Below are 27,993 nucleotides of genomic sequence, written 5' to 3'. Positions count from 1 at the left end.
AACTTTGGATTGAGGAACTCATTTTTCTTTCTTAATTTGCCCTTTGGATTGGGAAGCTTCCTTTCCCTCCTCTGTCCTGGGCTCTGCACAGCTGTGAGGAGGCTTGTGTTTTCTCTGTTATTTCCCTTTTGTCTGTCTCCTCTCCTGACACTTTGTGGTTCCTGCTGCTCTCCAGGAAATTGGATAAGCAGCTTTTCCAAAGTGCTGTGAGCACTGCCGTGCTGTTCGGCCCCAGCAAGCAGGGAATATTTGGTAGATGTTGTTACTGTCGGTCATCCTCCCATAAATCACTGCCGTAGACTCTGCATATTGCCTTTGCTTCTCTGTCATTTTTTTTAATCAAAATGATAATAAAAATAAGTCCAGGTTTGCTTTTTCACTGCAAAATAGTTCTTGCATTTCGAGTCTTGGGCTGATTGCTGGCATTCCCCTCCCTGGAAGCATTCAAAGCCAGGCTGGATGGAACTGTGAGCAACCCAGTCTAGAGGAAGGCATCCCTGCCTATAGCAGGGAGGTTGGAACTAGGTGATCTTAAAAGTCCCTTCCAACCCAAACTATCCTTTGATTCTATGACTCATAATGGCAAAGCCATGCAAAACTTCCCCATCTCTGCCCGCAGCACTGCCGTTATGGGATGTGTGTGCCCAAGGAGCGCGAGGCGCCGGTGGTGGATGGAGCCTGGGGCACCTGGAGCCCTTTTGGGACGTGCTCAAGAACCTGTGGTGGCGGCATCAAGACGGCCATCCGGGAGTGCAACCGGCCTGAGTAAGTGCCTAGATGTGGGGGTGAGGCTGAGTCATGGATAAAGTGCACCAGAATGGGAGAGGGGGAAAGGAAAGAGCTGTCACGTCTGCATTAGTTTATTACCTCCTGTTTTCCCACTTAATCCTGATGGTGTTTTTCTTCTCCTAACGATCAGAGGAGTCTAGGGTCAAGATGGGCTGTGGTTTGTATCCATTTTTCACCATTTTAGCCCTGCTCCGACTGCTTTTGCAGCTGTTCCTACAGGCCAGACCCTTTCTAGACCTTTCTACTATCCTATTCCTGCTCTGGCTGGTTTTGCAGCTTTTGACTACATTTGCAGCTGATCCTTTATCCTGGTATGTTTCAGCTGGAGCAGACTAGCAAAATCTCTGTAGAAATCTATGCCCCATTAGAAAATGATGCTCAAAAATGTTTGTCATCAGCCTGAATTGCTAAATCTTGACCCATGTGGAACGGCAGGGAATTTGGCCATGGGCTTCAAGGAAAAGAATGTGTGGCCTGAAATATTAATAATTGGTTGAGCAACTGGTATGAAAGCAGAGCGTTTGCACAAACTGTAGCTGTGTGAGTTTGCTGTTTCGCTGCATCCTTTTGGCCCCGAGAACAAGAAGGCGTGGGCACAGCACTTCCCAGGCTCTTGTAAGGGGCACACAGTGGGGTGATGGAGAACAGATGGGTCTGGCTAAGGAAGGAGCTTAAAAAGGCCAACCTGGTTCACTGTGTCTCACCTTTGGTGTCAGGCAGCTTATTGCCAAGGGAATTGCTATTAGTGATGCAACAGCTTTTGCATCCCTCTGTGAAATCTGCTGCAAGCCTTTGGGGCTGGCCATGGGAAGGGCTGGTGGGAGAAAGGAGAGCTCATGCCTGCAGAGGCAGAGTGACAAGACGGCTGGCTTAGCTCAAGCACCAAAAAGGAAGAGAAGGGGTGAGGCCAAGGGAGCTGGACTCCAGCCCCTTAATTTAAGTGATGCTAAGAAATGCACAAGCGTGAAGGAGTGTTTATCATGCCGTGCTGAGTCAGCACATGCCATACAGTCTTCTGTTAGCCATGGAGACACAAAATAAGTACTTTTCATGTACAGAAAAAGTTGTGCAGCCAAACATTACATGTCATCAGTGGGACATATTCATGGTTTCCAGGGCAGCTTCCATTTGGACGGATAGCTTTTCTGCTAGAAAATCGCCTTTATCCTAAAGGCTAACAGGGGGATTTTAAAATTCCATTTGTCTTATAGCTCCGTCAGCCACAGTGCCGTGCACACAGCTTTGTGCCAAACCTGTTGTATTGTCCCTATAGTCTGGTACCATACATGCTCTCCCACCACGTCCTTCCCTTAACGTGGGCCTGCTGGGGTGATGCAAGTGAACGAAGAAGGAATAAAACATGGAGAGGTGCTGCTGGGTGCTCTCACTGCCTCTCTTGTTTTTCAAAGAACTTCGGAAGTATACAGAGCAGGTCTCATCTTTCTTTTTCCTGCTCTGTTGAAGGCAGCAAAAACAGCCTGGAATAAGATCTGAAATGGTTTTCAGATCTTTTATATTCAAAGGTATATATATTCTGGCTGCTCCAGGACCTGGGGTTATATCTTGCATGCCAATAAAATATTATGCTGGATGTGGCAGTCTAAAACGAGCCCCCCATGCCAAGATACAGAAGAAAAGGCTGCAGTTCTTGACTCAGCCTTTTCTCTACCCTCCTCTGGCACCTATGTTGAAGGGCACTTTGCAGTCCTGTAGGAAACTCTGAGCCCCGAAAAGGAAGCAGACTGTTTGGGTATGGGCTTAAGGAATCTGTTCACTCACCAGAACAGACCTGTCCCACCAGGGCTGCCCCTGGGAACTCAGGGCTGGATGGCCCTGGAGGAGCTGCTGGCTGCAGCATGGCATGTAGAGCAAGGCATAGCTGCAGTATTACAGGGGAAAGGGAGTTTATCTTGAGATATTAGTGCCAGGAGCCCTGCATGTGGGGATGCTTCTCTGCATGGATGAGTGCTGTCTGTGGACATGAGTCAGATCATGTCTACATGTTGGTCCTTCCAAGGGATCCACCTGTGCTGGGAGCTGTGCTGGAACATGAGTGTGTTCAGGCCCCAGGGCTCCCTAAGGTGCTGTTAAGGAGATGTCTAGCTTGAAAACGGGTGTTTGTATGGGGAGCAGTGCTAGAATTCATTAGCTGATAAAATAGATGATTCTGAGATGAGCCAAACTGAGGCCAGAACAAGGAGGTTCCTATGTGTGCATTGCTCCTTTCCATCTCTGTGGTATATTGTTGATTATTCATAGAAATACCACACAATGCTGAAGAATCTAGTATTATTTCTTCACGACACTGAAGATCAATGTTCTGTGAGGCTGATTTATTTCTGAGGGGCAACTCTTTGTTTACTCAGCCTCTGTGAAAAGCAACACTGGTTTACAAACACCCAAAAATTGTCAGAGTGGTTTGGGGCTGTTTTGAAATGCGGTGCTCCAGCTCTCAACGCTGAAGAGATTGCATAATGTAAAGGCTTTGTCAGACTGCAGCTTCCTACTGCAGTATAAACGCTTTCAAAGCAAAAAATGACGAATCCTGTTAACTTCCCATATGCATGTTTCTGTCTCCCCGAGGTCTGGTGTGTGCTGCTGCTAGCACATTTCCCCATGTGCTGTATCCTGAGATGGTCAGGATGTCCCTTTGTGGACAGAAATTCTGCTACTTGAGTCGCAAGTAGAGGAACTGTTCTTTGTGAGAGAAAAGACACTGCTGAGCCTGATGGGTGGTTAATGTGCCTGCACTTAAGGATGCTGAAAAGTTGATATCAGTTGTAGTAGCTTGTTAGTTAGCAGGATGTGAGGATTTCTGTCTCTGTTCAGCTAAGTAACATCAAATGTATGGGGACCAGTAGGGTGTTATGGGGGGGTGGACCCACATTATGGGAAGAGAATCATTTGAATTGGAGAAGGTCATTAAGATAATCCAGTCCAACCATCAACCCGTCCCTGCCATGCCCACTAACCCACGTCCCTAAGCGTGAAGCTAAGTTCTCTCTGGCAAGGAAGATGTTCTTCTGTCTTCTCCCACTACAGCTGTATTCACTGGAGAGCAAATACTCTCTTTGTTCATCCCTTTTGAGCATCACCTTCCACAGCTTCTTTCTTTGTTCCCGCAGACCTAAAAACGGTGGGAAATACTGCGTGGGACGTCGAATGAAATTTAAATCCTGCAACACTGAACCGTGCTCGAAGCTGAAGAAGGATTTCCGGGATGAGCAGTGCGCCGACTTCGATGGGAAGCACTTCAACATCAATGGGCTGCCCACAAATGTGCGCTGGGTGCCCAAGTACAGTGGAAGTAAGTGCCAGGGGCACGGTGCCGCCTTCTGGGTGCCTGCTGGGCAGTGGCATTTGGGTAACGTGCTCCTGGTCTTTCTCCCTTCCCAGTCCTGATGAAGGATCGTTGCAAGCTGTTCTGCCGCGTGGCGGGGAACACCGCCTACTACCAGCTGCGGGACCGTGTCATTGATGGGACTCCCTGTGGCCCTGATACCAATGACATCTGCGTGCAGGGCCTGTGCAGGGTAATGATTTTCCCTTCTCTTTTACAAGAATGGTTTCCATTTTGTGTGTTTCTCCATGGAAAATAACCAACTCAAGAAGTTTGCTTCAGCTCAAGCACTGCCTGGTGAAGGTAGCAGTCATAGAAAGAATGGAGACCACTACGATCATCCGGTCCAACCATCGACTCACCCCCCCCATGCCCACTAACCATGTTTCTCAGTGCTACATCTACCCTTTTCTTGAAAACCTCCAGGGACAGAGTCTTGCTTTTTGTTCGCCACTGGTGTGGGATGGCCATCCTGCAAGTCAGCACAAAAATGTGGGGAAGGGAAGTGATTTGTCTCATGGCAGCCTCTTCCACACAAAGCTTTTGTGGGGCTTAATTTGGAGATTTGTAAATGCTGTTCTAGTCTGCGTTTGCTCCATCTTGTTTTTCAATTTTTCTCTTAAAGCAAGCTGGATGCGATCATGTGCTGAATTCAAAAGCAAGAAGAGATAAATGTGGTGTTTGTGGTGGGGATAATTCTTCATGCAAAACTGTTGCGGGCACATTTAACACGGTGCATTATGGTAAGAGTCCGTTGCTAAAAACTTTATCGTGAAAAATGCAGGTCTATAAAGGATCTATAAAAGCCTTTACCACACTTAATCTACAAAAACACTGATATAAAATGTGAAATCCTTCTAGCTATAGCATATATCAGGTTATAACTATTTATGCTATCCCTAAATGAAGAGTATTGGATTGTGTAATGTGAGGTAATTTTGCTCATCTCCCTTCCCCCCGTAAAAAGCAAATGTAACATCTGTGTAATAGCCTTGACTTTGCGTTAAATCTGTTCCAGGCTATAACGTTGTGGTCCGCATTCCAGCTGGCGCAACAAATATTGATGTGCGTCAGCACAGTTACTCAGGGAAACCAGAGGATGACAACTACCTGGGTGAGTTGCAGTGTACGTTTCAGTCCTAGATGCTGTTTTCTGGTTGTGTGGATAGGTCTGGTTGCCCGCTGTTAAGGGAGGTGAAAAATACACCAAAGGAGAGGTGTTTTCTTACTGAAAATATATCCTGTATATCTGCCAGGCATGGTCACCTTCATTTTGCTCCTTCTCTTTGTTTGTGCCATCCTTGAAGCAACGTTTGGGAGGCTCACATGATGGGAAGCCTGCCCTCACAGGGTCATGTCTGGGTATTATTCAGTGTGAGACCATACTGAGATCTGCACTCAGTGTAAATACATGTGTTAGGAAAGGCCTGGGCTGGAGGTTCATAGCTCAGTGGGAGGTGAGGAAACTTGCTTCTTTGTGTCACTTGGGATACAAATAGAGGAGACCATGGATTACCAAAGCCCCATCCAGCCTGGCCTCCCATGCTCCCATGTTGCCAATTCAAAGTGGTTCACTCCAGAATGAGCCCTAAAGAACTTCTCAGCTCTTCTTGGAGGGCCGTTTAATCTTCTTGGGAAGCAGTGAATTCAGATCTTCTTTAATATTGCTTTAATATTGCTGGGAAAGCATCTCTTCACATTAGGCCTGAAGAGAAGCAAATGGGAAGTGTGCATTTGTCCACTTATTTTGCAGCTCACTGAGTGTGAAATCTTGGGCACTCGGTACTGTGAACCTTGCAGCTCCTTAACAATTTAGGAGGAATTTGATGTTGTCATCAAGTCCAAGGCACGTACCTACTGTTGTAGGAAGATACAGTAAACAGGAAGGAATCCTTTAATAAGTTTTACTACTGCAAAATGATATTAAAGCCTCCACAGTATGGAATTTGGTTGAGCACAGAGTCTGCTTTTTGAGCTTTTGCCCATCTATAACTGTTTGCCAGTGTTTTGCTTCTTTATCTGTCCTTGTTTGGTGTAAAAACCTTCCCTTTGGTGTTTTGGTGTTAAGTTTGGATTTTTTCCGTACAGAGGCTTTGTAGTAATGTAGCTGTGATGGGTGAAATGGTGGGGAAACTAACTTAGGAAATTAGCTACATAATCGCATTAGTGTGAAGTTGTGCAGCAGACTGCTGTTTTCAGGAAACTGTTCCTTTTATAAAGCATTTAGGCTTTAAGCCTTCAGTGCTTTCACATACCTTAAAATTGGAATAATAAAAAAGTAAACGGGGAGGAGGGTGAAGGAGGTGCTGACCAAACTCCCTGCAATTATCCACCAAAAAACAAAGTTTGGGCAATTAGGGCAGAGTGATTTATCTTAAGAACACACCTGGAAACAACGTGCAAGTCATCGTATCTGCACAACTAACGCAAATACTTGGGCAGAATGGCTTTGTATCACACTGCCTGCAGCAGCTTGCCCCTAGGTTATGGGGAAGCTGTTTAGGAACAACTTCAGGATTCAGCCTTCACTTTAATGAGGTTTTCAAAGGAAAAAGGGATAGGCACCACATCTGTAAAATCTCTGCTGCTCTCTTTCCACCCTTTCTGCCTGAGAGTGCCAGTCGACTTTTTCTCCCAACCCAATGAAGGGGAGCACTGAGAGCGCATGACCCACATAATTATGTACACCTGAGTTAATTCTGCGTCTTTAGTTCTTGTTTTTTGCACCTATGCAGCCTTATCTAACAGTCAAGGAGACTTTATATTAAATGGAGACTTTGTCGTCAGTATGTTTAAAAGGGAAATCAAAGTTGGGAATGCTGTGATCGAATACAGCGGATCGGATAATACTATTGAAAGGATTAATTCTACAGATCGGATTGAGCAAGAAATAACACTTCAGGTGAAGTATATGTTGTGTGTGTGGAAAAGCCTGCCAAGCATTACTGGGCTGCAAACAACCAGCAGTAAAATCTGTTAGTTTACTCTGCTTTATCATTCTTTTCTCCCAGGTTTTATCAGTGGGCAATTTGTACAATCCTGACGTTCGTTACACTTTTAATATCCCCATTGAAGACAAACCTCAGCAGTTTTATTGGAATGCCTATGGCCCCTGGCAGCCCTGCAGTAAGCTCTGCCAAGGTAGGTACTCAGGAAACCATTACAGGGTTCACCTGGGATCTCAGCAATGTTTGCAAATCCTTTTCCATGTGCTTTCTTGGAGATTTTTACATTATGAGCTTGTTTCCCTGCCTGCAGCAGTAGATAGATAACCTGTGATGCCCTACTTTTAAGGAGTAGCACTGCAGTGGTGCTTTTCAGCTGCAAAGCAGGGGACCTTTGTAGCTCATCTCTTAAATACTACTACTAAGGGAAGAGGAGAAACAACTAATTTGATGGCTGTCCTGTATGTCTCAAACTCTGTCTTTTTACCTCCTGTGTAGGAGAACGAAAAAGGAAGCCTGTGTGTACGAGGGAGTCAGACCAACTCACGGTGTCAGACCAAAGGTGTGATCGGATTCCTCAGCCCGACCCAATAACAGAGCCTTGTGGCACAGAGTGTGAGCTAAGGTGCGCTCTGACCGCTCATGTATATACATAGCATTTATTGTTTACTCCTCTTTCACCCCTGGCCCTCATCCCTTTTCTCAGCAGCCTGTATTAGGTTTAAAAAAAAACAACAAAACAAACAAAAAGAGGGATTAACCGTTGTCTCTCTGTCACCCAAGAGTTGTTGATGTCAACCAGCTGTGTTTTGGGAGGCACATTTCTGCATTTTCAGGTTTGCTATTTTGGATTCAATTAGCGCTAACTATAACAACAAGTGCTTGACGTTTCAATCTGCCTGGATAGAAATGCAGGCTGTTTGTATGATGGTGCTGAGCAAAGAGGGGAAAAAAAAAACACGTGCTTAAAACAAAGAGTCACTAAGGGTTGGATTTATCATTTGCTTAAAGTGAGGAATGGACTGAAGTGTAGAGTGGGCTTGGGGCTGTCCCCAGACTGCTAGTGGAGAGCTGGAATTGATGGAGCGTGCCTTAAGTGATCACAACCCATTTTCCTTTAAGCAGCAATCTGTTGTTATTTCAAGAGCTTAAAATATGGTGGCAATAATCAGCTGCTGGCGAAGCAGTTTGGATTGCTGGGTTTTTGGAAGGGTTTCTCTTGGTTTGTTAAATCTGGGGTGTAAACAGCCACTGCAGGGCTGCTGTGGGACGGGTTGTCGAGGTAACAGCTGTTGCCATTGCGACAAGTTAGAAACCTGAGAAGGGGAAATGCCCAAGTTTTGAAAAGCAGTCAGGGACACAGGGGCTTCTGTAACTCAGAAACTATTGACTCCAAATCCTCTTAATCTTATTCTTCTCCAAACTTGCTGCAGTTTGCTCTCTGAGCGTAGGAGCGCTCAGGTTCTTGCTGCTCAGGTGGCTCTCCTGCTCTGGACCATGGGGCAGAAAGCCCCCAGAGCTCCATTCTGTGCTTGGCTGTGAAGCCTGAGCAGTCCCCTAGGGCGACATCACCTTTCCTTCCTATCAGGAGGAGCTGGATGCTGCTCCTTCCCTCTCAAAAGCAAAGCCAGAGCTGACCACTCAGTACAAATTGCTTGGAAACCATCGGGAAGGATCAAAACTTCCCATTCAAGGTTAAAATTCCCATTTTAATGTCAGACTCCCCCAAGCACGTTATCTGCCATGTCCCAGAGCCCTGCAGCTCCTCTGACATTCTCGTGGGTTGTGTCACCAACGTTTGATCTCAGGTGGCACGTGGCGAGGAGGAGCGAGTGCACAGCCCAGTGCGGGCTGGGATACCGCATGCTGGAGATCTACTGCTCCAAGTACAACAGGTTGGAGGGGAAGACAGAGAAGGTTGATGACCGCTTCTGCAGCAGCCAAGCCAAGCCAAGCACAAGGGAGAAGTGTACGGGAGACTGTAACGTGGGAGGCTGGAGGTACTCTGCCTGGACAGAGGTGAGAGGTGCTGCTGTCGCGTCCTGTCTGGGGGCTCTTTGGTTTGCAAACAGCGTGTGAAAGTTAGATGCAGCAACTCAGCCTTCCCTGCTCTTTCTGGAGGACACCGCGATGCAAATGAGCCCAGTGCTTCCTGTTTTCCACTGTGGTGAATTTATGCTTTGAAGCATCCTGATGTCTGTCTGTTGTGCTCAGCGCTGCAGGCTGTCCTCTCCCATCAAAGCCATCGTGCTGCTGGGAGGCGAGAGGACACGGTGCCATCAGCGGAGGACTTCTGAAGTTTGTTTCCTTTATGCTTTTCAGCAGATTGGCCATTCAGTGGCCAAGAATATCCTTGAGTGCAGATGTGGCACTGAGAATGATGAGCCTGGGGCTTTCCGGGAAGGGCACAGAAGGGAGGGCAGGCTGCTTGGGGGGAATTAATCTCTCATAAAATGAGAACAAGCGTCAGCCATTTGGGGGGACTGAAAGGCAACAGTTGTAAAAGTAATAATGGGGTTATAACCTGAGATGGAATTGTGAAACCCGTTGCTGCGAGATTTTTATTAAGCTTAGCGAGATTGGATTTTTAAAGGAATATATAAAGTAATAGCCTGTTACTTAGAGTACAAATTGTTCTGCTAGAGGTTTCCTGCAGTCTCTCCTCCTGTAAGGAGGAAGGAGATATATGGGCTCACAGAACACGCATGCTTAGTGTCTGCTCTTTGCAGTGCTCCAAGAGCTGCGGTGGGGGCACGCGGCGGCGGCGGGCCATGTGTGTGAGCACATATAATGACGTGCTGGATGACAGCAAGTGCAGCCAGCAGGAGAAGCTGACAGTGCAGCGCTGCAGTGAGTTCCTGTGCCCCCAGTGGAAAACTGGAGACTGGTCTGAGGTAGGGGCTGGCAGGGATATCCCCTCTCCTGCTGCTGTTCCTATGGCGCTGTGTTCTTTCTGATCCCCCAGTCCTCTCCAGTTTTTCCATGCTCAGCCCTCACCTTGTTTATTACCATTACCTCTTCCACTCAAACTGGTGCCCTTCTTAATGCAACAGAACCTCATCTTAACAGGCTGACCCCAACAGCAACTGGGATGGAGGAAATAGTCTCCAAAATCTGCTTGTCACTTTTGTGTCCAAACAGCTTGTTTTTGGGAATCACATTGTTTTAGAAAATAATGGAAGAAAATAAATGGAAACAAGGGCTGTTAACTGATCGTTCTCTGCAGAATATGTCTGCTGCCCATGGCAGCAGATAAGAATGCTGTATGGGGTGATTGCAGCCCTTTATCAGTCGCACTTGGAGCACAGGCCTCTGGCACCTCAACGTGGGCTAATAATAATAATGAAAATAGCCACAATGCTGCATTATACCAGGTGTGTTGGCCTAGTTGCCTCACTAGCAGCATTTAAGCTGAGATCTTGGGTCTGTTCTCAAGATCTGGGGCAGGAGCTGCAAAAAGCTTGTGCTTTGCTCAGAGAGGCGTTGGAAGCCCCATCTCTGGATACATTCCAGGTTAAGCTAGACCAGGTGCTGATCAACCTGATCAGACTGTAGCTATCCTGGTTCATTGCAGCAGAGTTGAACTAGAAACCTTTAAGGATCCCTTCCAACTCGATGATTCTGTGCTTTCCTCCTGGCAGTGCCTGGTCACCTGTGGGAAGGGGCACAAGCATCGCCAGACCTGGTGCCAATTTGGGGAAGATCGGCTGAACGACAGGTTTTGTGACCCCGAAACGAAGCCGGAGTCGGTGCAGACGTGCCAGCAGCAGGAGTGTGCAGCGTGGCAAGTGGGGCCCTGGGGCCAGGTATGGAAGCCAGTTCATCCCAGTGATGTGTTTGTGAATTGGTTGGCTTGGGTGCAGCCTATGGGCAGCAGGAACAACACCTGCCCTTTGTGCTAAATTTAATGTGGCATACTAAATCGGGCGTGATTGTCAAAAAACGATTGCCAAGGTTACGCTCCTAAATCCATATTTAGGCACACAAATATGTGGCCTAATTTTCACTGAGGGGGAAAAAAAAAAAAAGCTGCTGCCACTCAGCAGCAATTGTTGCTTTCAATGTTTTCCATCTCAGGGTGGGAGGGGGGATGGTGGTTGTGTTTTTCTCTGTTAAAATGAGAGTTGCTCATTTCTCCCGCAGAGTTCTGGCATCTTATTTTCCACAAAGCTGTTAGTTCTTAAAAATAAGAATCAGCAGCAAGGCCAGGCGAGTCGTTCCAGCCAGACTAATTGCCCATGGGCAAAAATATCCCTTAGTGCTTCTGCTACTATGGTGCTGAGCAACTGATTTTAAAGGAGAATGTGGTGTAGCTTCTCCCAGGCTGTGATTTACTGTGTGTAAATCATTGAAATGCTCACACCTTCATTCCTAAGGACAGTAAGTGAAGCATGTGAGGCTCTGATGGGGCTCAGTGAATTAAAACTTTGACCTAATTTAAAGCTGGAAATGTGTGAAGTGGAGAGAAAGCAGAAGGAAAGCTGGGTTTTATAATGTTGCTTGTGCTTCATGCCTGGACGTAGGCTGGGCTGATTAATTCTCTTTAACTGAAGCGAACGCTCAGACCCAGCACTTCTTTCTTCCGTCTGCCCTCTCTCAGTGCACAGTGACCTGTGGCCAAGGCTACCAGATGAGAGCAGTGAAGTGTGTCGTGGGCACCTACATGTCAGTGGTGGACGATAATGAATGCAATGCTGCAACCAAGCCAACAGACACCCAGGTGAATCCTGCTGTTCCCCTCTCCACCATTCTCCCCTGTCACTGGTAACAGTGTGAGACCTTTCCTCTTAGCTTACTGTCCTTGCTGCTAAGGGATCAATGCTTTCCTCACCTCTTTTGGGGACCAACAGGTCAGGTATTCACTCAGGGGTGTAAATCATTGCCCTGTCCTGGCCTGAGAGAATGACAGTGGTTGACCCTGTGTATAGTATTGCTGAGCTGTAGTTTAGCTGCTCATTGGCCCATATGGGACATCACTCTCTGGCAGTGAGGAAAGGGTGTGGGTGATCATCCCTGCTGGGCTGGGGCAGCTCTTGTTGTATGGCTGTTAGTTCTGTCACACTCTGTTTCAGTGCAGAAACATTGGCTATGAGAACCCCAGTTTTAGTGTTCCCAATAAGTCAAAGTCCATTGGAGTTCTGCCCATAGGAGGGAACTGATACCAAATCTTGCTGATGCAGCAAGAGCATGCAAGAAGAAAGCCTGCCAGCACATAAGCATGCAGGTCACATTCTTGAGACATTGCGTACTGTTAATGTTTGCATTGAAGAGGAGGTGGTTTAATTGAAACATCTGCAAATCTTTCATCACTTGCTTTATTTCCCTCTTTTCCCTCATGGATCTCACATGCAGGACTGTGAAATTGCAGCATGTCCTCCCCATCCAAATAGTCCCGAAGCCAAGAGATCTGTATCAGGCGTTCACAGGACGCAGTGGAGATTTGGATCCTGGACACCGGTAAGCGCATGTCGTAATACTTTCAGGATTATTTTACAGTAGACAGTGTGATGTTTGCATTTGTCCAGCTTTTTGTTCTAGTATATAATAGGAAAGTTTTCTAGCGCAGTGCTTGTTGCTCTTCTCTAGTGCTCTGCAACATGTGGGAAGGGGACACGGATGCGATACGTCAGCTGTCGGGATGAACAGGGCTCAGTGGCCGATGAGTCTGCTTGTTTCCACCTTCCAAAGCCCTCGGCCACAGAAATGTGCACCGTGACACCCTGCGGGCAGTGGAAGGCCTTGGAGTGGAGCTCTGTAAGCATCACAGTGCATCCTGCAGGAAAGCCTTGTAGGCATCACTGCTGGAGACTTATTGTGTTAATCTGGTGCCTTTATAAGTGGGAAGATGATGGTTTTGAGCAGTGTTTTGTTAGCGATAGTTGTTGGCCTGGTGAATGAAGCTGGAAATGTGACCGTGTCTCCTTTTCTCACTGTAACGCAGTGCTCGGTGACTTGTGGTCAAGGTAAGGCAACACGACAAGTGATCTGCATCGATTACAGTGACCAGCTGGTGGACAGGAGCGAGTGCGACCCAGATGACCTCCCTGCCACCGAGCAGGACTGCTCCATGTCTCCTTGTCATCCAAACAGCCACGATTATGGCAGGCCCATCCACCCCTTCCTCTATCCGGACCATCGCCTCAAGCTGCACCCTGGAGGCAGTCCTAACCGAAACCGTGCACATATACCAGGAGGCAATCAGTGGAGAATTGGTCCCTGGGGGGCTGTGAGTGCACTGATTTTTCTTATTTCTGATTGTTTTTTTCCTAGGCTAATTCAAGCTTTTTCTTTTTAAATATTACTACAGGAAAGAAAGAGACCCTTGTTCCTGCTTTCTTCTCTCTCCTCACTTCCCCAGGTGCTGCAGTAGGGTGTGGGCATTGCCTCTCATCCCTTTGCACCGTGCATTTCCCTGCAGATAGCATTGTTTTCCACATGCCAAAGGCCAGCTTCTGCTTCTGTAAATGCCCCAGGAGGCAGCCAAGCTGCACAGAGCTGGTGCCAGAGCAGAGTAGAGCCTTGATGCCAGCTCCTCGTCCCCCCCAGCCGGTTTGAAACACTTATCATGCAAGTCCCTAAAAGGAATTAAGCACAAATGTGGTGTGAAACACTGTGCTAAAGGTAGCGGGGATTACTCACCTGCTCAAAACTAGGCTCGTGTTTATTTTCTTTGCCTAGTCAGCACCTAAGTCATTGCACTGCTATTAGCAAGAGCAGAAGTTTGAAGTTAATAAAGCCTGTTAGCTGTATTAAATTTCTCACCATGCATTCCCACGGTGCAGCATTCTGGGAAAGAGCTGGGAATGCACAATTACTCCTAGGCTCAAAGAGGCTGTGGGCAATTGTGTCTTGCAGTGCTCCAGCACGTGTGCAGGGGGGTTCCAGCGGCGCGTCGTGGTGTGCCAGGATGAAAATGGATACACTGCAAATAACTGCGATGAGAAAACCAAACCTATGGAGCAGAGATCATGCGAGTCCGGCCCCTGTCCTCAGTGGGCTTATGGCAACTGGGGAGAGGTGAGCACACCATTTGTCTGTTCCATCAGAATGGTTCCGAAGAATGTTTCTCAATAAGGTGATAGGTTCTTTATACATAAAATTATAAAGGGAAGGTTTCTGTTAGTGGGTGGCTGAAAAATGGGAGAAGAGGGGGGGAAGTAACGGTTAGAAATGAGAAATATCAGTGTGTGAATGGCAGCCTCTGATAAATGGGCGAGCCCCAGCAACTGTTTGGTGTTGTTTTCGATTTCATTTGTCAATCTGTTTCCAGACAAAAGCAAAATCTAAAGAAACTGAGGTTTCTTATTTTTTTTTTTAAGATAAGTCTAGTTTAACTGAAAGCTTTCTTTGTAATTAAACCACTACTCACTCCCTTCTGCAAATTCATCCGAGAGAAGCAATTAGAGACGTAACCTCTGACACCCCACTGGGCCTGGCAATGTCATCACAGAGCAGCACAAATGGCTCTGGGAGAGAGAAGCATCATCATACATCACTGCAGGGATGTGATGAGAGGGAGGGGTGGGAGCAGGAGCAGCCCCAGAGTTGGAGTGCTGTAGGAGCCTGGTGCTGATTCCTGTCCCCTGTGCTGACTTGCAGTGCACGAAGCCATGCGGGGCCGGGACAAGAACGCGGCTCGTGGTGTGCCAGCGCCCCAATGGAGAAAGGTTCACGGATCTGAGCTGTGAAATCCTCGATAAGCCACCGGACAGGGAGCAGTGCAATGTGCAGGACTGTCCTAGAGATGCTGCCTGGAGCGCTGGTCCCTGGAGCTCGGTACGGCCGTAAGCTTTCTCTTTGTGAACCGTTGCGTGGATGTCCCGTAACAACAGATTTAATGTGCTTCAAACCAAGGTGCTAATGCTTCGTGTCTTAAAACTGCACTTAAGAGGATTATTGATGATATATTCGGAATAACACCGATTTGGTAAGGGCTTGCATTAGAGGAACTGGAGTCCTTCAGTTGAAAGGCACTTTCTGCTCGGTAGCCAACTTTGTCCATTCTGTTACACCATGCGAGTGCCGTGCATTACAAGTCTTGGTTCTGACTGAGTTCTTTGCACGTGGATTTGAACCTGGCATTTAAGCAGTACCTTTGCATTGAAGTTAAATTGGACTGACGTTTAATGGTAACACTGCACTGTGCACCTACTGGTTTACAAGTCGCGTGTTCTGTGCCAAAAACAAACTGATGGGGAAATCTGTACTAAATTTCATCACATTCCAAGCTCAGCAAGTGTGTGTGGGTGCGTGTGCCACCCCGTGCACTTCGATATAGAAATCTGCGTGTGTTCACACCCATGCTGCAGCTCTACGCCCATACAATACATGAGTGTGATGTGCTGTGCAAAGGCAGCTGTAAGCTGTCTGCATCTCTTTGCTTCTGGAGTTGGCCAGGATCTGCTACAGAGATGCTTTTGCAGTGGCTTGTGAGGGCTGAGTGCCCAGAGCTGGGAGCTGGGATGTATTCTGAGTGTTCTTTGCTCTTCTGTCTGCCCCTGTGCTGGTCAGGGTGCTTCTGGCACGCTGGAAACCACGGACCTGCCTGTTTTTGGAGAGGCCTTCAAACAGATGTTGACCTTTAGTGTTGTTGTAACAGCTTTTCAAAGATTTTCTTTTTTAAAAAAAAAAGGAAAAAGAAAAAAAAAAAAAAAGGAAAAGAGAATTTGACTCAAAAGCACTTTATAAGGAAAAAAAGAGGCCTGTTTGTAATGTATTGGACTTCCTTAATTGTCATGGTTTGGAAAGCTGTCTTGCTAGCATGTAACCTTGCTAGTTTCTGTGGATGCTCTTAGTAACACAGATGCCTTCAGTAACATTTCTCAATATTTGTGTCATACCTCAGTGCGTTATGCAATAGCCATAAAACTGCTGGACTAGTGTTTCTACGGTGCTTCACCAGTACAAGGGACAGTGACATGACACGTCCCATTCGAGGTGCTAATGTATCCCTCGTACCCTGATAGCTGGTGCTACGATGAGGGCGGTGAGCTCAGCAGAACTAGCAGCCATGCAGCGGCTTTCCTGCAGCACTCCCAGCTGAGGACTGCTGTTAGCCTTTATCTCAATCACCTGTGCTGGGACATTGGCGAGATCCACAGGTGTGGACAGAGTTGTGTTGTGTTTGGTGCCACTCAGCATTCAGCCTTCCCACTGTTTGGCAGCAAGCTGGAGGGCTGCATCTGCTCCTTGGTGTTGAAAATGCAGAGTGCAGTCCTTTATGTTCCTTTTTTTTTAATTTTGGTGTTGTTGGATTTCTTACCTGGAAAGAAATTCCTTTAACTCTACTAATAGTTATCTCATGCCTGCATGGAACTTGAATGCCTCCATTCAAGGCCCTTGGCAGACTGCTTAAAGACTGCGCTGTCTCTATGGGGTCAACAGGACGTCGTGTCCCTCCTGCAGAATGCTCCACATGTGTGTCTACCTCGTGCTACTACTGTAGGTAGTAACGTCCAAATCTTTTTGGTTAGTGTGGGATCACCCGATTTGCCTTAGCTCTGTCATCGGTTGCAAGCATCATTCTGTAGCTGTAATACTTCATCTCTTTGGATGGAGTGTCACTACCATATTTTTTTGGTCACTTTTGAAACAAGAGTATAGTATTAGCTGAAACTTTTCAGCAGTATGGATTTATGTATTTATGTAAAAGTGTATTTATTTTTCCAATATTGTTATTTAATTTTATATAAATATTGCATACAGTTACAATGTTTAATGTTAATGTTGAACAGTGAAAATTAAAGACAAGTAGAATGTAATCATAAATGAATTTGTATAATGATTTCTTGAGTCTTTTGCTAAATTAAGACCGTATTACTAGTTTTGGTAACCTTTACTAATTTTTCTGAAATGGTTTACTTGCTTGTTCTCCAACAGAAATTGTCATTCTTAATAATTAAACAAACACAGTTAAAAATGTACAAACTGTGAAGTTTGGTTAAACTAATTTCTTGCGAGCATCTGATTGGCTTAGCTTCACACAGGTTGGAATGGAGTTAGCATGGTTAAATATGTGCAAATTAAAGTCAGTTGATTCTGAAGGGTCCAACCCTTGGCCCTTAAGGCAATATTCCGCTGCAGTCTTATGCAGAAAAGAAGTGATTTTATCTGGCTAGTTAAATCCAGGTTTTACAGAGATAGTTAAATGAATAAACAGGTTCTGTATGGAAATGATAATCTTAAAACAGGAGACTGGTGAGATGCCGTGTCGTTCTAATGTATGTTCAAAGAGGGCTGAGAGGAGGTGATGCTTCTATTTCCTTGCTGATTTAAGAACATGTACTCAAACACTGCAGAACTGTAAGCCATGTGATAGACCTGACTTCTTTTTTTTATTAAAATAGTATTTCAGAAAACATGCAGAGACTGTCACCAGGAGACAGAGTCTTTTTTCTCCTCTGAACGCCTTGCAATGTGAACACAGATGTCTGTCCATGCACTTGAATAATGCGAAGAAATCTTGCCATGTTCTCCAGAATGAGGGCGATGCTCATGAGGTGTGATCCATCACTTCAAACCCAAACCTCATCCCACTTCTCTCAGGGCAGATTTGCTCCTTGAAGTAGCTGCTGTAAAATGTCAGTGGTGTAGAGTTAACCCTAATATGCACCGTGCCCTGTTACCATTTGAGAGTAATGACAGATTCCCTTATTGTGGCCTCCTCGGTCTTCCCAAACTAGGAAACAGACACAGATTAGGGAATACAGTTCTATCTGACAGCACCGTGCCCTGGTAGGGGCGGGTGGGTTGTTGGGACACCACTGCTGTGGGATGGTAACACGTGGACGATGGGTAGGTGGCTTTTTTCCTAAAGAGTATTATCATTTCAAATGTAATCTGCTCTGGCAAGTGCTTATCGCTCTTTGGTATCAAAAATTTGAGCTTTTGTGTAGCTCATGGTGCCTAGAAAGCTGTGCTGTGTGCTTCCCAGCGTTTTATCAAGCAGGCAGAAAGGCTGGTTGGGTTTTTGTATTAATTTTTTTGGTTTTTTTGAAGGTCTTTTGATCTAACAGTGAAGAATTGGAGTTGGATTCGATGATCTCTAGAGGTCCCATCCAACTCCTACAATTCTATGATTCTGTAATTGGAAACCTATCATTAAATAATTAGGATGTTAACTTGACGGCATCCAAACGCCATTGCCGTTGATGTGAATTCTGTTTGGGTTTGCAGCACGGTGCCATTAGCTGGGAGCTGGTGGCACTGGTGGTTCTGTGGCTGTGCATGGAGACATGGGGAGTGGCAGCATCTCTCTGGGACCAAAGGAGCCCTGCCAGGAAGCTGGTACCTAGGAAATTTAATCCTAAAAATGGTGGTTGTTGCAAAGTTCAACCTGTTGTTTACAAAATGCCTTCCCCATGAAGCTTGCTGGAAATGGGCTGTTCTGCAGCAATATTCCCCATGTCATTGTTCTGATAGCATTCTTAGAAGGCAATGTGTCAACTCTTGCTAAAGCATAAGTGATAACCAGGGGCAGATTTGGCTGCAAGTGTGTTTAACTCTGCTGTTCTCCTCTTCTCTTCTGCAGAAAATGAATTTGCTGTGACAGCAGCATTACTGAGCTGCCGTATGATTCCTTACACATGTTTTTTCAGTAACAAAGCCATCCTTGAAAATGAAGTGATAGGCATGTGGACACTCCAGTCACTTAGAGATTCATGCTGCTTTTCCTGTCTTTCACTCAGATGATGCTGGTTGCGGCTCTGGGCTGCAGCAGCCAGTCTGTATGTCAGAGGTTGTCAGAAAATAAATAGCAAGTCAGCCTGGGTGGGGGAAGGACTGATGTTGAAGCAGTAATGAAGGCTGGACGTAAGGTCCCAGCACCCGTAAGCCAGGCAGAGGGATGCATTGTGTGACTTGCACATCTTTGGAAAAACATGCAGAAAGAGATGCTTTGATAAAGCTGATACAGACCAAAAAGAGAACTTTAGCCTATGGATATCCTCAGCCATCTGTCTCGGAGCTGTTTACTGTTCACTCAGACTGGCCCACCAAAGCTGCTGTCTCCCTTGGGTTCCTGTCTGTCTCCTCTTTAGGATCAGGCAGACCTACCGACTCCAGGGACTGCCATTCTGGTGTGCTGATAAAAGGCAAAAAGTTGTCTGCTTTTGTTCCCCAGTCAGGAAAAAAAAAAAGCCTTTGACAGTGCAGACCTCTTTGCTTTTGTACTTAAAAAAAAAAAAAAAAAAAAAAGGCAAACCAGACTTTCCCCAGCCTTTCTGTGCTATGTGTTATGTAGCCAGAGCACACCAGTGGTCAGCTTCATCCACCTTAAAACCACCTGGGATGGTTTTAAGTGGGACCTTGTGCATGGGTCCCACTTCTCACCAGTTGTCTTTTTTTACTGCTCTCCCTTACTAAGGAAAACCCCAAAGACACACTCCTGCTGTCTGTTCTGCTGTGCTGATGCAGGAATACAAGCACTGAAGTAAAGCACTGACTGTGTGCTTTGCTGGATCAGTTCCTTGCACGGTCGTTTTCCTGCTTCTTAACTCTGCTGTTGCAGAGTCCATGCTTCTGTCCCTAACCTACTGTCAGACATCTGCTTTCCTCCTCTCTGCCAGTGGCTTCCTTTGGGATGCTCCATGGGAGCCACAAGCACAGAGGCCATGAGACCCGACGGAGGGGAAGACAGTGTTTTGTGTGCCTCCCTGATGACTCCCTTTAATACTTCCCTTCTTATACATTTTCTCACCAAGAAGGTTATTTTCCAGGCCCTGCACAGCTGGCCTGAGCTTGCACAAAAGGCTGAAGTACTGCTGCTCCAACAGGAGTGGCTTTGCTCTGCGTGTTACAGTTGGCCCCAAGTCTGCAGACCACACTCACAGACATGGGAGAAATAAGCAGTGCATTCAGAAATGAGCTGTGAGATTCAGCAGGTCCCTGTGCTGTGCCTTGGGAGGTCTGCATGGATTTTTTCCCATGTTCCAGGTTCCTGCTGTATAACCCCAAATGCAGTAATTGCTATTGCTGGGATCCATGGGATTGTAGCATCTAGAAACAAGAATGTGAAATGATGAGGGATGCGAAGCACAGTGGTGTTTTATGTATGTCTGACTTTCATGGTGTCTCATTAATACAGTCGTTAAGGAAAAACAGTGTAGTTAATCTTGCTCCAAAAGCACTTGACGTTCTGTTTATGTTTTAATTTTTCCTAGCTCACAGAGAAGGTGAGCATGCATGAAAGTCTGTCTGATGCCCAGGGACTGTATGCAGTCTGACACAGCATTTGATCACTGGTGCATCAAGCAGAGGTTTTCCTTTAAAAGCTGGAGAGCAAGAAGCAGCCCCTTGCTCCTGCATGTGCCCAGTGTGAACTTTCTATTTTGTGCTTCCATCCATCCAACACGGAGAAATCCTCTTCTTGAATGAGACTTGTAAGTGACATTATCACACAACTAAAGAACCGAGGCGTCAGCCTTGGCTGCGTGCTGCTTCAATTGCTACCTTCTTAAAAGTGCCACAGCATGGAAAATAGACTCCAATCAGCCCTTTCCACATCCAACTATACCAGCTTCCTTGGGTATCTGGCACATTTCCTCCTCATTTGAGGGGGAAAAAAGATCTATCGCATCCCTCATTGGAGGGTCCTGCCATCACTATTTGCTAGCTTTTTGTTTGCTGTTCAGGTTACGTAGCTTGGAACTTTTAGGGCAGGATCTGTGTGTTTGTGGCCCTGCTGATTGCTGCACCTGGTGAAGTCTTTGTAAGGGATGTAACAGCAGTGTGGATGGGTGGAAGAAGGGATAAGGTGCTGTTTAGGCTTGTCGTGGTGGTATGTGTTCCAGTGCCCTTTGTGCTGAGGGGAATTCAGATGTACAGATGTCATAGGGCTGCATCAAAGTTTGTAGTGTAAGTTGCAGAATGGGCTGATGTGCACTAAGGGGATGCTGATGTCCCTATGGGAGTGCCCATGGGGACTCTCCTGGCAGAGGAGGGTTTGCTGATACCCAGAAGCACAGCTTCTAATGCAAAGGGGATGTGAGTGTGTAGGACTGTTGTAGGACTGTTGTTTTTCTATTTTATTTCATCCAGCACACGATTCAACTCAGATTGTTGGAAAGGATGAAGGAGGGCTTACTTAGGAGCACTTACTTTCCGTATAATCCTTAACGTGTGGAAATCTAAACCTACAGGGATTGATTTTAATTTCCTCTGAAAAGTTGCTCCTGGCACAATCTGATAAAGACATTTTTAGGCTAATTCTTCCCAGCCCCCTCCGCTGCCCTTCCCAAGCTATCTGAGCATACCTATCTGGGGGAATTCGTTGGGCGATCAACACATCTTGCATTCATTACCTCAAATACCTCCCAAATCGCCGATGTGAGGGAAAGTGGTCTGACAGCATTTTCTGAAACTTCCTCCTTTTTGGTGGAGAACTTACCCAGAATCTTGCCATCAGTTGACTTTTCTGCCCCCTGTTTAGCAGTGTGTCCAGTGCTCAAAGGTAACGAAAGCAGAGCTGCTCCATCATTTTTGGCAGCTCTGTACTGCTTGTTTCCTTTCACTGATGTTGAGCATCACATCCTGATCTTTCTAGAATCAGTTGATAAGGAAATATTTTCTTGTTTTCATTTAAATTCTTTTTGTTGCGTTTATTTAAGCTAGGTGGTATATTTATTTGGAAAAATCAGCAGCAAGCCAATCCACGGCTCTTGGCATATTCAAAAACTAATCGTGCAATAAACATAATTCCCTTAAATCTGTATTCAAGCACTTTGATCCTAATGCTGTTAGGAAGGTCCTTTCGTTCTCATTTTCTCTGTGAAGCACCAGGTGTGACTGCAGTGGTTTTAGGAGATGAAAATGAGGAAGGTTTACAGTGCCTATAGCATAAGGAATATGGCTTATTTTTTGAAATATTGCTTCTCTATTAATTTACGTACCACAATTTTTCTGGGTTTTTTGGTTGGCTGGTTGGGGTTTTTGTTTGCTGTTGTTTGTTTTAAGAAACAACACCATCTGTTGTTTTCCCATCACCAGCATGGTTGTCCAACCAGGGATGCTGACGTTTGTTGCCATGCCTCTGCCACAGGCTGGAAACAGCTTTTCAGCAGTCACGTTTCCAAACACTTTGGCAGGGACAGGTTGATGATGGGCATGTCCAAGTGCATGTGATCTTCAATTCTAGGGAGCTGGTCAGTGGAAAAGGCAATACAATACCTTGGTTGCACCTTCAGGGCTGCATCCGGAGACAATTCTACCAGTGCAAGTCTTTCTGTTGACTTCACAGAGGCTGGGATGAAGCTACTAGTTCACAGAGAGACCCCCATCCATCCCCTGGAACTTTGAAGTATTTTCTACTGAGTGGGGGGAAAGGAAAGAAAGGAAGGAAGAAAGGAAGGAGTCTGCTAAAGAAGTGTTTTTTGTGTTTTCTGTGCTTTTCAAACCTTTAATGAAAGCAAGGTCAAAGCTTACCTCACTGCAGCATTGTTATTGATGGATGTTGTGAGCGAGTGGCAGCATTTCCAGCGATGAAAGAACCCTGCTAATGAAATGCAAAGTTTCTTGGGGTCAGGGCTAAGGGATGCCTGCAGCAGGGAGATGTACCTCTGCCTTCGGTCATGTGGCACTGAGATAAGTGTGCTATTGAGTTGTTCTGTGCATATGGCTCACATATGCTTAAAAACTACGTGCCAAGTAAAAGTTGGAAGTACCTGAGAAGAATTAGAAGGCAGTTACGAAGCAGGCTCTTTGCAAAGGAATTTTCAGTCTCTAATACTTGCTTACATCAGGTTATCCAACCTCTCTTTTCTGTCAGTGCAAATGAGATCATAACTCACATGTGCATGAAACCAAACACACAGCTGCCTCACTGTAATATATATTAAAGGCAGACATCAAAATGATTAATTCCAGCATCTCAGTAATTATGTTTCAGTTTTAACAAAATTAGCCTAATTATACCTCCATCTCTAGGTGCGCCAAAAAGTGCATGTAGACCTGCCACATCTTGGCATGGGATGCCAAGATAAATGTCACAGTCTGGCTCCTTACCAAATTCAAGTGATTTGTAGAAGAGGGAGAGCGATTTTGGAAATGGTACCATATTTGCAAGACCCAGTGTTTGTCAACCAGCTTCATGGTAGACATGATAGAAGTTGATAAGTGGGTTTGGTAGGAGTTGATGTTTCCTTTGTGCTGCTGATGTTCGTTGCCTGCGGAGAGATGTTGAAAGAATGAACAAATGAACTTACAAAATTAAAATAACATTAACTCAATCTTTTTTCCCATTGATATTGAAGAGGAAAAAGTGAAGTTTATGAATCTCAGTAACTTGTGGAAGTCTCATTTGGGAACAAGGGACTGCATATTCTCTGTTTTCCAATGTAAGATTGGGTGTTGGTCCAGCGAAGAGCAGCTCCCAGCTTCCTGCTGTTAGGGGCACGCCGGTGTTTGGGGATGCTTCATGAACCTGTTGTTTGTGCAGGTGGAGAGCAGCAATCAGTGTTTCCAGCAGGAAAAGGGACCTCAACAGCTGTCTCCTCACCTTCAAAAGCAGAGCAGGTCTGGGTGACCCTATGCCATCTATACCAGCACATCACACGAGTCAGTGTGATGTGGCCAGATCTGTGTTGACCTCTTGAATGGCCCTTAATTCCCATTGAACTTGGGGGATGTTGGCTACCTTGGCTACCTGCTAGTGGCCTTACAACAGGAAAACAGCCTTTTTCAGAGCATTGCTTATGCAAGCTTTTAAGCAACAGCAGCTGATCTTATGAGTTATACCCCTTTCTTGCCATGTCTGCCTGAACTTTTTCATTTCAGAGGAAGTTTTCTGCTCTCTTGTTTTTCCATATACCTCTAAACCCAATAGGGGCTGAATGATTTGGAAGCAGTGCTGTAATTGAAAATGATCACAGTTGTCAATACAAGTGCCAATTTCTGATCTAATGGATCTTCCAGAACCGCTACACATGTGATCTGTGGTGTGTTAAGTTTCAAAAGTATTCGTAGACTGGGAAGAATTTGGGCTGTAATTTATTTCTTAGCAAATACAGTGATGGAGCGGCTCCAAAAAGAAGCAAGAAAGCTGATCTCTGCATGGTTGCTCCTCTTTGACAAGAAAGCAGAATGTTTTATATTGAAAGATGGTTGGATCCGTGTGTTTGCGCTCAGGCTGCCTGTGATACAGCATGTAATGAGTTGCATAACATGTAATGAAGAAATTGAAACTGAGTTTCTGGCTGCATCATGCTGAGTAAGAGGCTTGTTCTACAAGAAACTGTCATATTAAATTCTTGTCGTGATTCCAGACCCCTTTGATTCCTAAATCTTTTGGAGGAGACTAATCTGAAATCAAAGTGAAGTTGCTTGGGGTTTGCATGCCAGAAGCGGTCACATTTGAAAAAGTTCAGTGAACCTGCAGAGGGAGGTTGAAATGCGTTGCCTCACTACAAAGCTTGCAGCTAACATACCTGCTGCTTTGCTTTTTGCTTTCATTCCTCCAGCTCTGCCTTCTTCTGGGTTGCTTTCAAAATGCATAAATCTTAAGGATGAGTGTGTCCTGGTTTTCTGCCTTTGTTTTATTGAAAAAAAATAAAAAATAAAAATAAAAAAATCAGACTATGCTGGTGTAAAGTAAAACAAACAGGAGCTTTACTACTGAGGACATGGAAAAACTGTGTTTTGCCCCTCTGCCCAGTCTTCTGTGCAGTTACTTCCCTCTATCAAGGTGCATACCACACTTTACCCCCCTTATATAGCAATTTTTGACCTCCCGTTGTACCAAGGTAAATGGAAACGGTCCCTTTCATGTTCTTCTTGGTCCAGCTGAAATAAAACATAGCCATGGCCCTTGCTGAACCACATAGGTCGCCCTGCACCAGAGCTGATTTGTTGTTACTTTATATTTACAGTGTTCTGTCTCCTGCGGAAGGGGCCAAAGGCACCGCACTGTGTACTGTTTGACAAAGGAAGGGAGGCATGTAGAAGAAGATTATTGCAAGCACCTTGTTAAGCCCAATGTGCAAAAGAAATGCAGAGGGGGCAGATGTCCGAAGTGGAAATCAGGAGATTGGGGACAGGTGAGACATGTTGTATACCCTTTTGCACCCTTTGATATTCCTCTTCTATCAAACCGGCTAGAAACCAACATGGTTTTCCCATCACTTCTGTCCTCTTTGCAAGGGTTAAGGCTTGGGCCAGCTCCTCAGGTGGTGTAAAACTATGTTAGCTCCGTGAGCAGCAGCAGAGCAGCACTGATTTGTACACAGCAGCTTGCCTTTGGTGTCTAACCGAGAGCAAATTCCTTGTATATGTTAAGCTTCTGCTAGGAAAGCTGTTAGTGTGTAATATTATGAAAAACTATTATTTATTCGTGTTTTTAATACTGTTGTTATTTAAATTTGTCAGATCACAGGCAAAATCTGCTTCAGTTTTGAGAAATCTGAAATTAATTTTACTATCAGCCTCCTGCGAAAGCCTGATGAACAGTCAGAGCTGCTCATTAAAAACGCTTTTCGCTACCTTCTGTTTCTTAATATCACCATCGTTTAACTTTGCTTCATTAAAATGTCACACACTGGTTGCATAGAGCAGAGGCTGCTGATGTGGGAAAACACATGGAGCTCTTAAGCATCTTGTTTGCTGAGAGCATACCTTGAACCCTTGTTCTCCTGAAAAGAATGTTTTTGTTTTCAACTTGAGTCCAACCGCATGGCATTTTTAGCTCTGAACTTCAGTTCTCCTATCTACCTCATTAGTGGGCTAATCAGCAGAATTATTGAAAGGCCCAGACTAAATGAACTGTTACCTTGTAAAAGCATCGTTCTCTCACGGTCTGTCTTGCAAAACACCAATTCTCACTGCATGCAAGTTGCCTACCAGATAAACCATTAACACACCTGGGCACACATGGCAGCGTTAGGATGGAAAATAAAAGGCCATTAAATGCGCTTGTCATATCCCATTTGCACCTCATTTAAGTGAGTGCTGCTGAAAGCAGTTCTTCTTACAGCTAATAATTGTAAGCATAATAACGCAATGCTCTGTTGATTGCTTTAAAATCTACTCATAATAATTGATAAAAGTAAATAAGTGCTCTAAAATTCCAACAGTCCTCCAGTGATTGGAGTTAATTTTATGCGAGGGGAGAAAGTAAGGAGGTGGTGATTTATGGCCTGCAGTATCTCCTGTGGCTGGGCAATTAGGGAATATTGGGATGCCATGAGCAGCGGGCAGCAGCACTCTGCTCTTCTGGGTGTTCTGCATTTAGAGGCTGGGCAGTTCTTTTCTATGTAGTTACAAATCTGCTGACCTACAGCAAAGCATTTCTACTATCTCTAACAACCGTAAGGGAAGGAAAGAAAAAAAAAAAAAAGCTTTTTCTCCAAGATCTAGGTGTGTTTGTGTTTGCAGTGAAATGTCAGATTTAATGTGTTTGGATCTTGTAATTGCTATCAATTATGGCCATTTACTTTTCACCAACATTTCTTTTCAGTCTGATATTTACACCTTCCAGCTACAGGCTGCAGTCATATCTTGTGTTTTCACAAGGCACAGCTTCTCCACATCTGAGCTGCTGCTCAGCAGCTTGGTGATAAACGTCAGGAGAAGGAAAGTGCACAGACTGCATAGAAAGGATGAAGAGGCTGCTGGCAGCCCCTAGGGCATCATACTTCAATCTCCCCCGGCCTGAATAGCTTCAACCCACCAGCTCCTAGTGTTAAGCAGCCCACAGCTGTATGTTCAGGACAGTCAGAAGCTGCTGACCAGTATTTCGGGTTGAAACTTGTTTAAGATACTCTATGGGCATCAGTTATCCACCTAGGAAAAGCCATAAGGAAAAGTTTCACCCTTACTTTGCAATAATGGGCTATGAGCTCATTTTCTAAGTTCCTAATGGTCAATAAGGATGCGCATATTAATTGTTAATTCAGCAAAGAGTCATTCGGTAAAAGCCATGATTTAAATGAATGCCTTTTGATTTTTACATGCTTGCTTTCAGAAAGACACATAATTTCTCTTCTGTCTATATAATATCCCTTAAGACCTAGCAAGAAAGCATTCACATCAGAAGGAAATTAAGTACTGCCAAACGGGTTACAGCGTGCAGTCACAACAGTGGGAAATGCTGTCTGAAAGAAAAACCAAGCTGTTAGAAGCATTGTAGTGCAGATATTAACTTGAAGATGTCTGAGAAAGAGAAATTTGGGCTGTTCCTGCTGTGCCTAGAAGCTAGCAGAAATGTGCCCACAGTATAATAGGGATAAGAAAAGCAGTTCATTTACAAAGACGCTAATTTTCACAGTTCTACAGTATATCCTGACTTGAGTCATGTGCATGTTGGAATGTGTGCTGGAAGGAATTGCATATAACTTTACGTCTAGGTTGCTGTACACCTTCTTCTATACAACACAAGTTTGCTTTTCCTTAAAGCCTGCTGCAGTGACAATCATGATGTATTTTGAGCTGTGTATATTGAACTGCTGGAACTACATAATACTAAAAGTCCCTTCCCAGCCAAGCTATTCTCTGATTCTCTCTTTTGCCCGGAGCGCAAAAGTAACGCACAGAGCCTCGCAGCTCTGGGATGCCGTTCCATTGAACAGCGCTGCTATCTCCGAGTATTTCCCAAATATAAACCCGAGCGGGGGCAAAACCTGACCCTGCTGAAACCAGCAGCGAGAACTCCCTCTGCCTTCAGCAGAGCCGGAATTCCAGCCTGGCTGGAGGCACAGCAAAGCACAGACCCCCGCAGCAACCCGTGCCGCTCACCCACCTCTGTCCCTTCCCGCAGTGCTCGGTGTCCTGTGGTCGCGGTGTCCAGCGGCGCGCGGTGCAGTGCCACGGCGGTGCCCCGACGGCAGCGTGCGACCCTGCGAGCCAACCTGCTGCCCAGCGGGACTGCCAGCTCCCCGAGTGCCCCACGCACCGCTGGGCTGCGGGCGAATGGCAAGCGGTAAGCGGGACCCC

At 45.6% G+C, this 27,993-nt stretch overlaps 1 protein-coding gene across 4 annotated transcripts in view; it reads left to right on the top strand.

Moving 5' to 3' along the window:
- The window catches only part of ADAMTS9 (ADAM metallopeptidase with thrombospondin type 1 motif 9), a 65,053-nt gene that overhangs the window by 21,922 nt on the left and 15,138 nt on the right, over positions 1–27,993 (top strand). For all 4 annotated transcript variants that reach the window (XM_019620186.2, XM_010718675.3, XM_031555613.1 and 1 more), the window contains 19 exons: positions 620–765; positions 3,915–4,096; positions 4,186–4,322; positions 4,755–4,872; positions 5,148–5,243; positions 6,865–7,031; positions 7,141–7,270; positions 7,573–7,699; positions 8,883–9,093; positions 9,804–9,968; positions 10,716–10,880; positions 11,675–11,794; positions 12,427–12,531; positions 12,661–12,828; positions 13,016–13,300; positions 13,930–14,091; positions 14,674–14,850; positions 24,936–25,103; positions 27,818–27,979. In XM_019620186.2, the coding sequence (XP_019475731.1) occupies positions 620–765; positions 3,915–4,096; positions 4,186–4,322; positions 4,755–4,872; positions 5,148–5,243; positions 6,865–7,031; positions 7,141–7,270; positions 7,573–7,699; positions 8,883–9,093; positions 9,804–9,968; positions 10,716–10,880; positions 11,675–11,794; positions 12,427–12,531; positions 12,661–12,828; positions 13,016–13,300; positions 13,930–14,091; positions 14,674–14,850; positions 24,936–25,103; positions 27,818–27,979 (2,991 nt within the window). The remainder of the gene's footprint in view (positions 1–619; positions 766–3,914; positions 4,097–4,185; positions 4,323–4,754; positions 4,873–5,147; positions 5,244–6,864; positions 7,032–7,140; positions 7,271–7,572; positions 7,700–8,882; positions 9,094–9,803; positions 9,969–10,715; positions 10,881–11,674; positions 11,795–12,426; positions 12,532–12,660; positions 12,829–13,015; positions 13,301–13,929; positions 14,092–14,673; positions 14,851–24,935; positions 25,104–27,817; positions 27,980–27,993) is intronic.

The sequence above is a fragment of the Meleagris gallopavo genome, chromosome 14 (assembly GCF_000146605.3).
Source record: "Meleagris gallopavo isolate NT-WF06-2002-E0010 breed Aviagen turkey brand Nicholas breeding stock chromosome 14, Turkey_5.1, whole genome shotgun sequence".
NCBI classification, from domain to species: domain Eukaryota; kingdom Metazoa; phylum Chordata; class Aves; order Galliformes; family Phasianidae; genus Meleagris; species Meleagris gallopavo.
The sequence above is the reverse complement of the archived record's forward strand: the minus strand, read 5'-3'. Positions and strand labels throughout refer to the sequence as shown.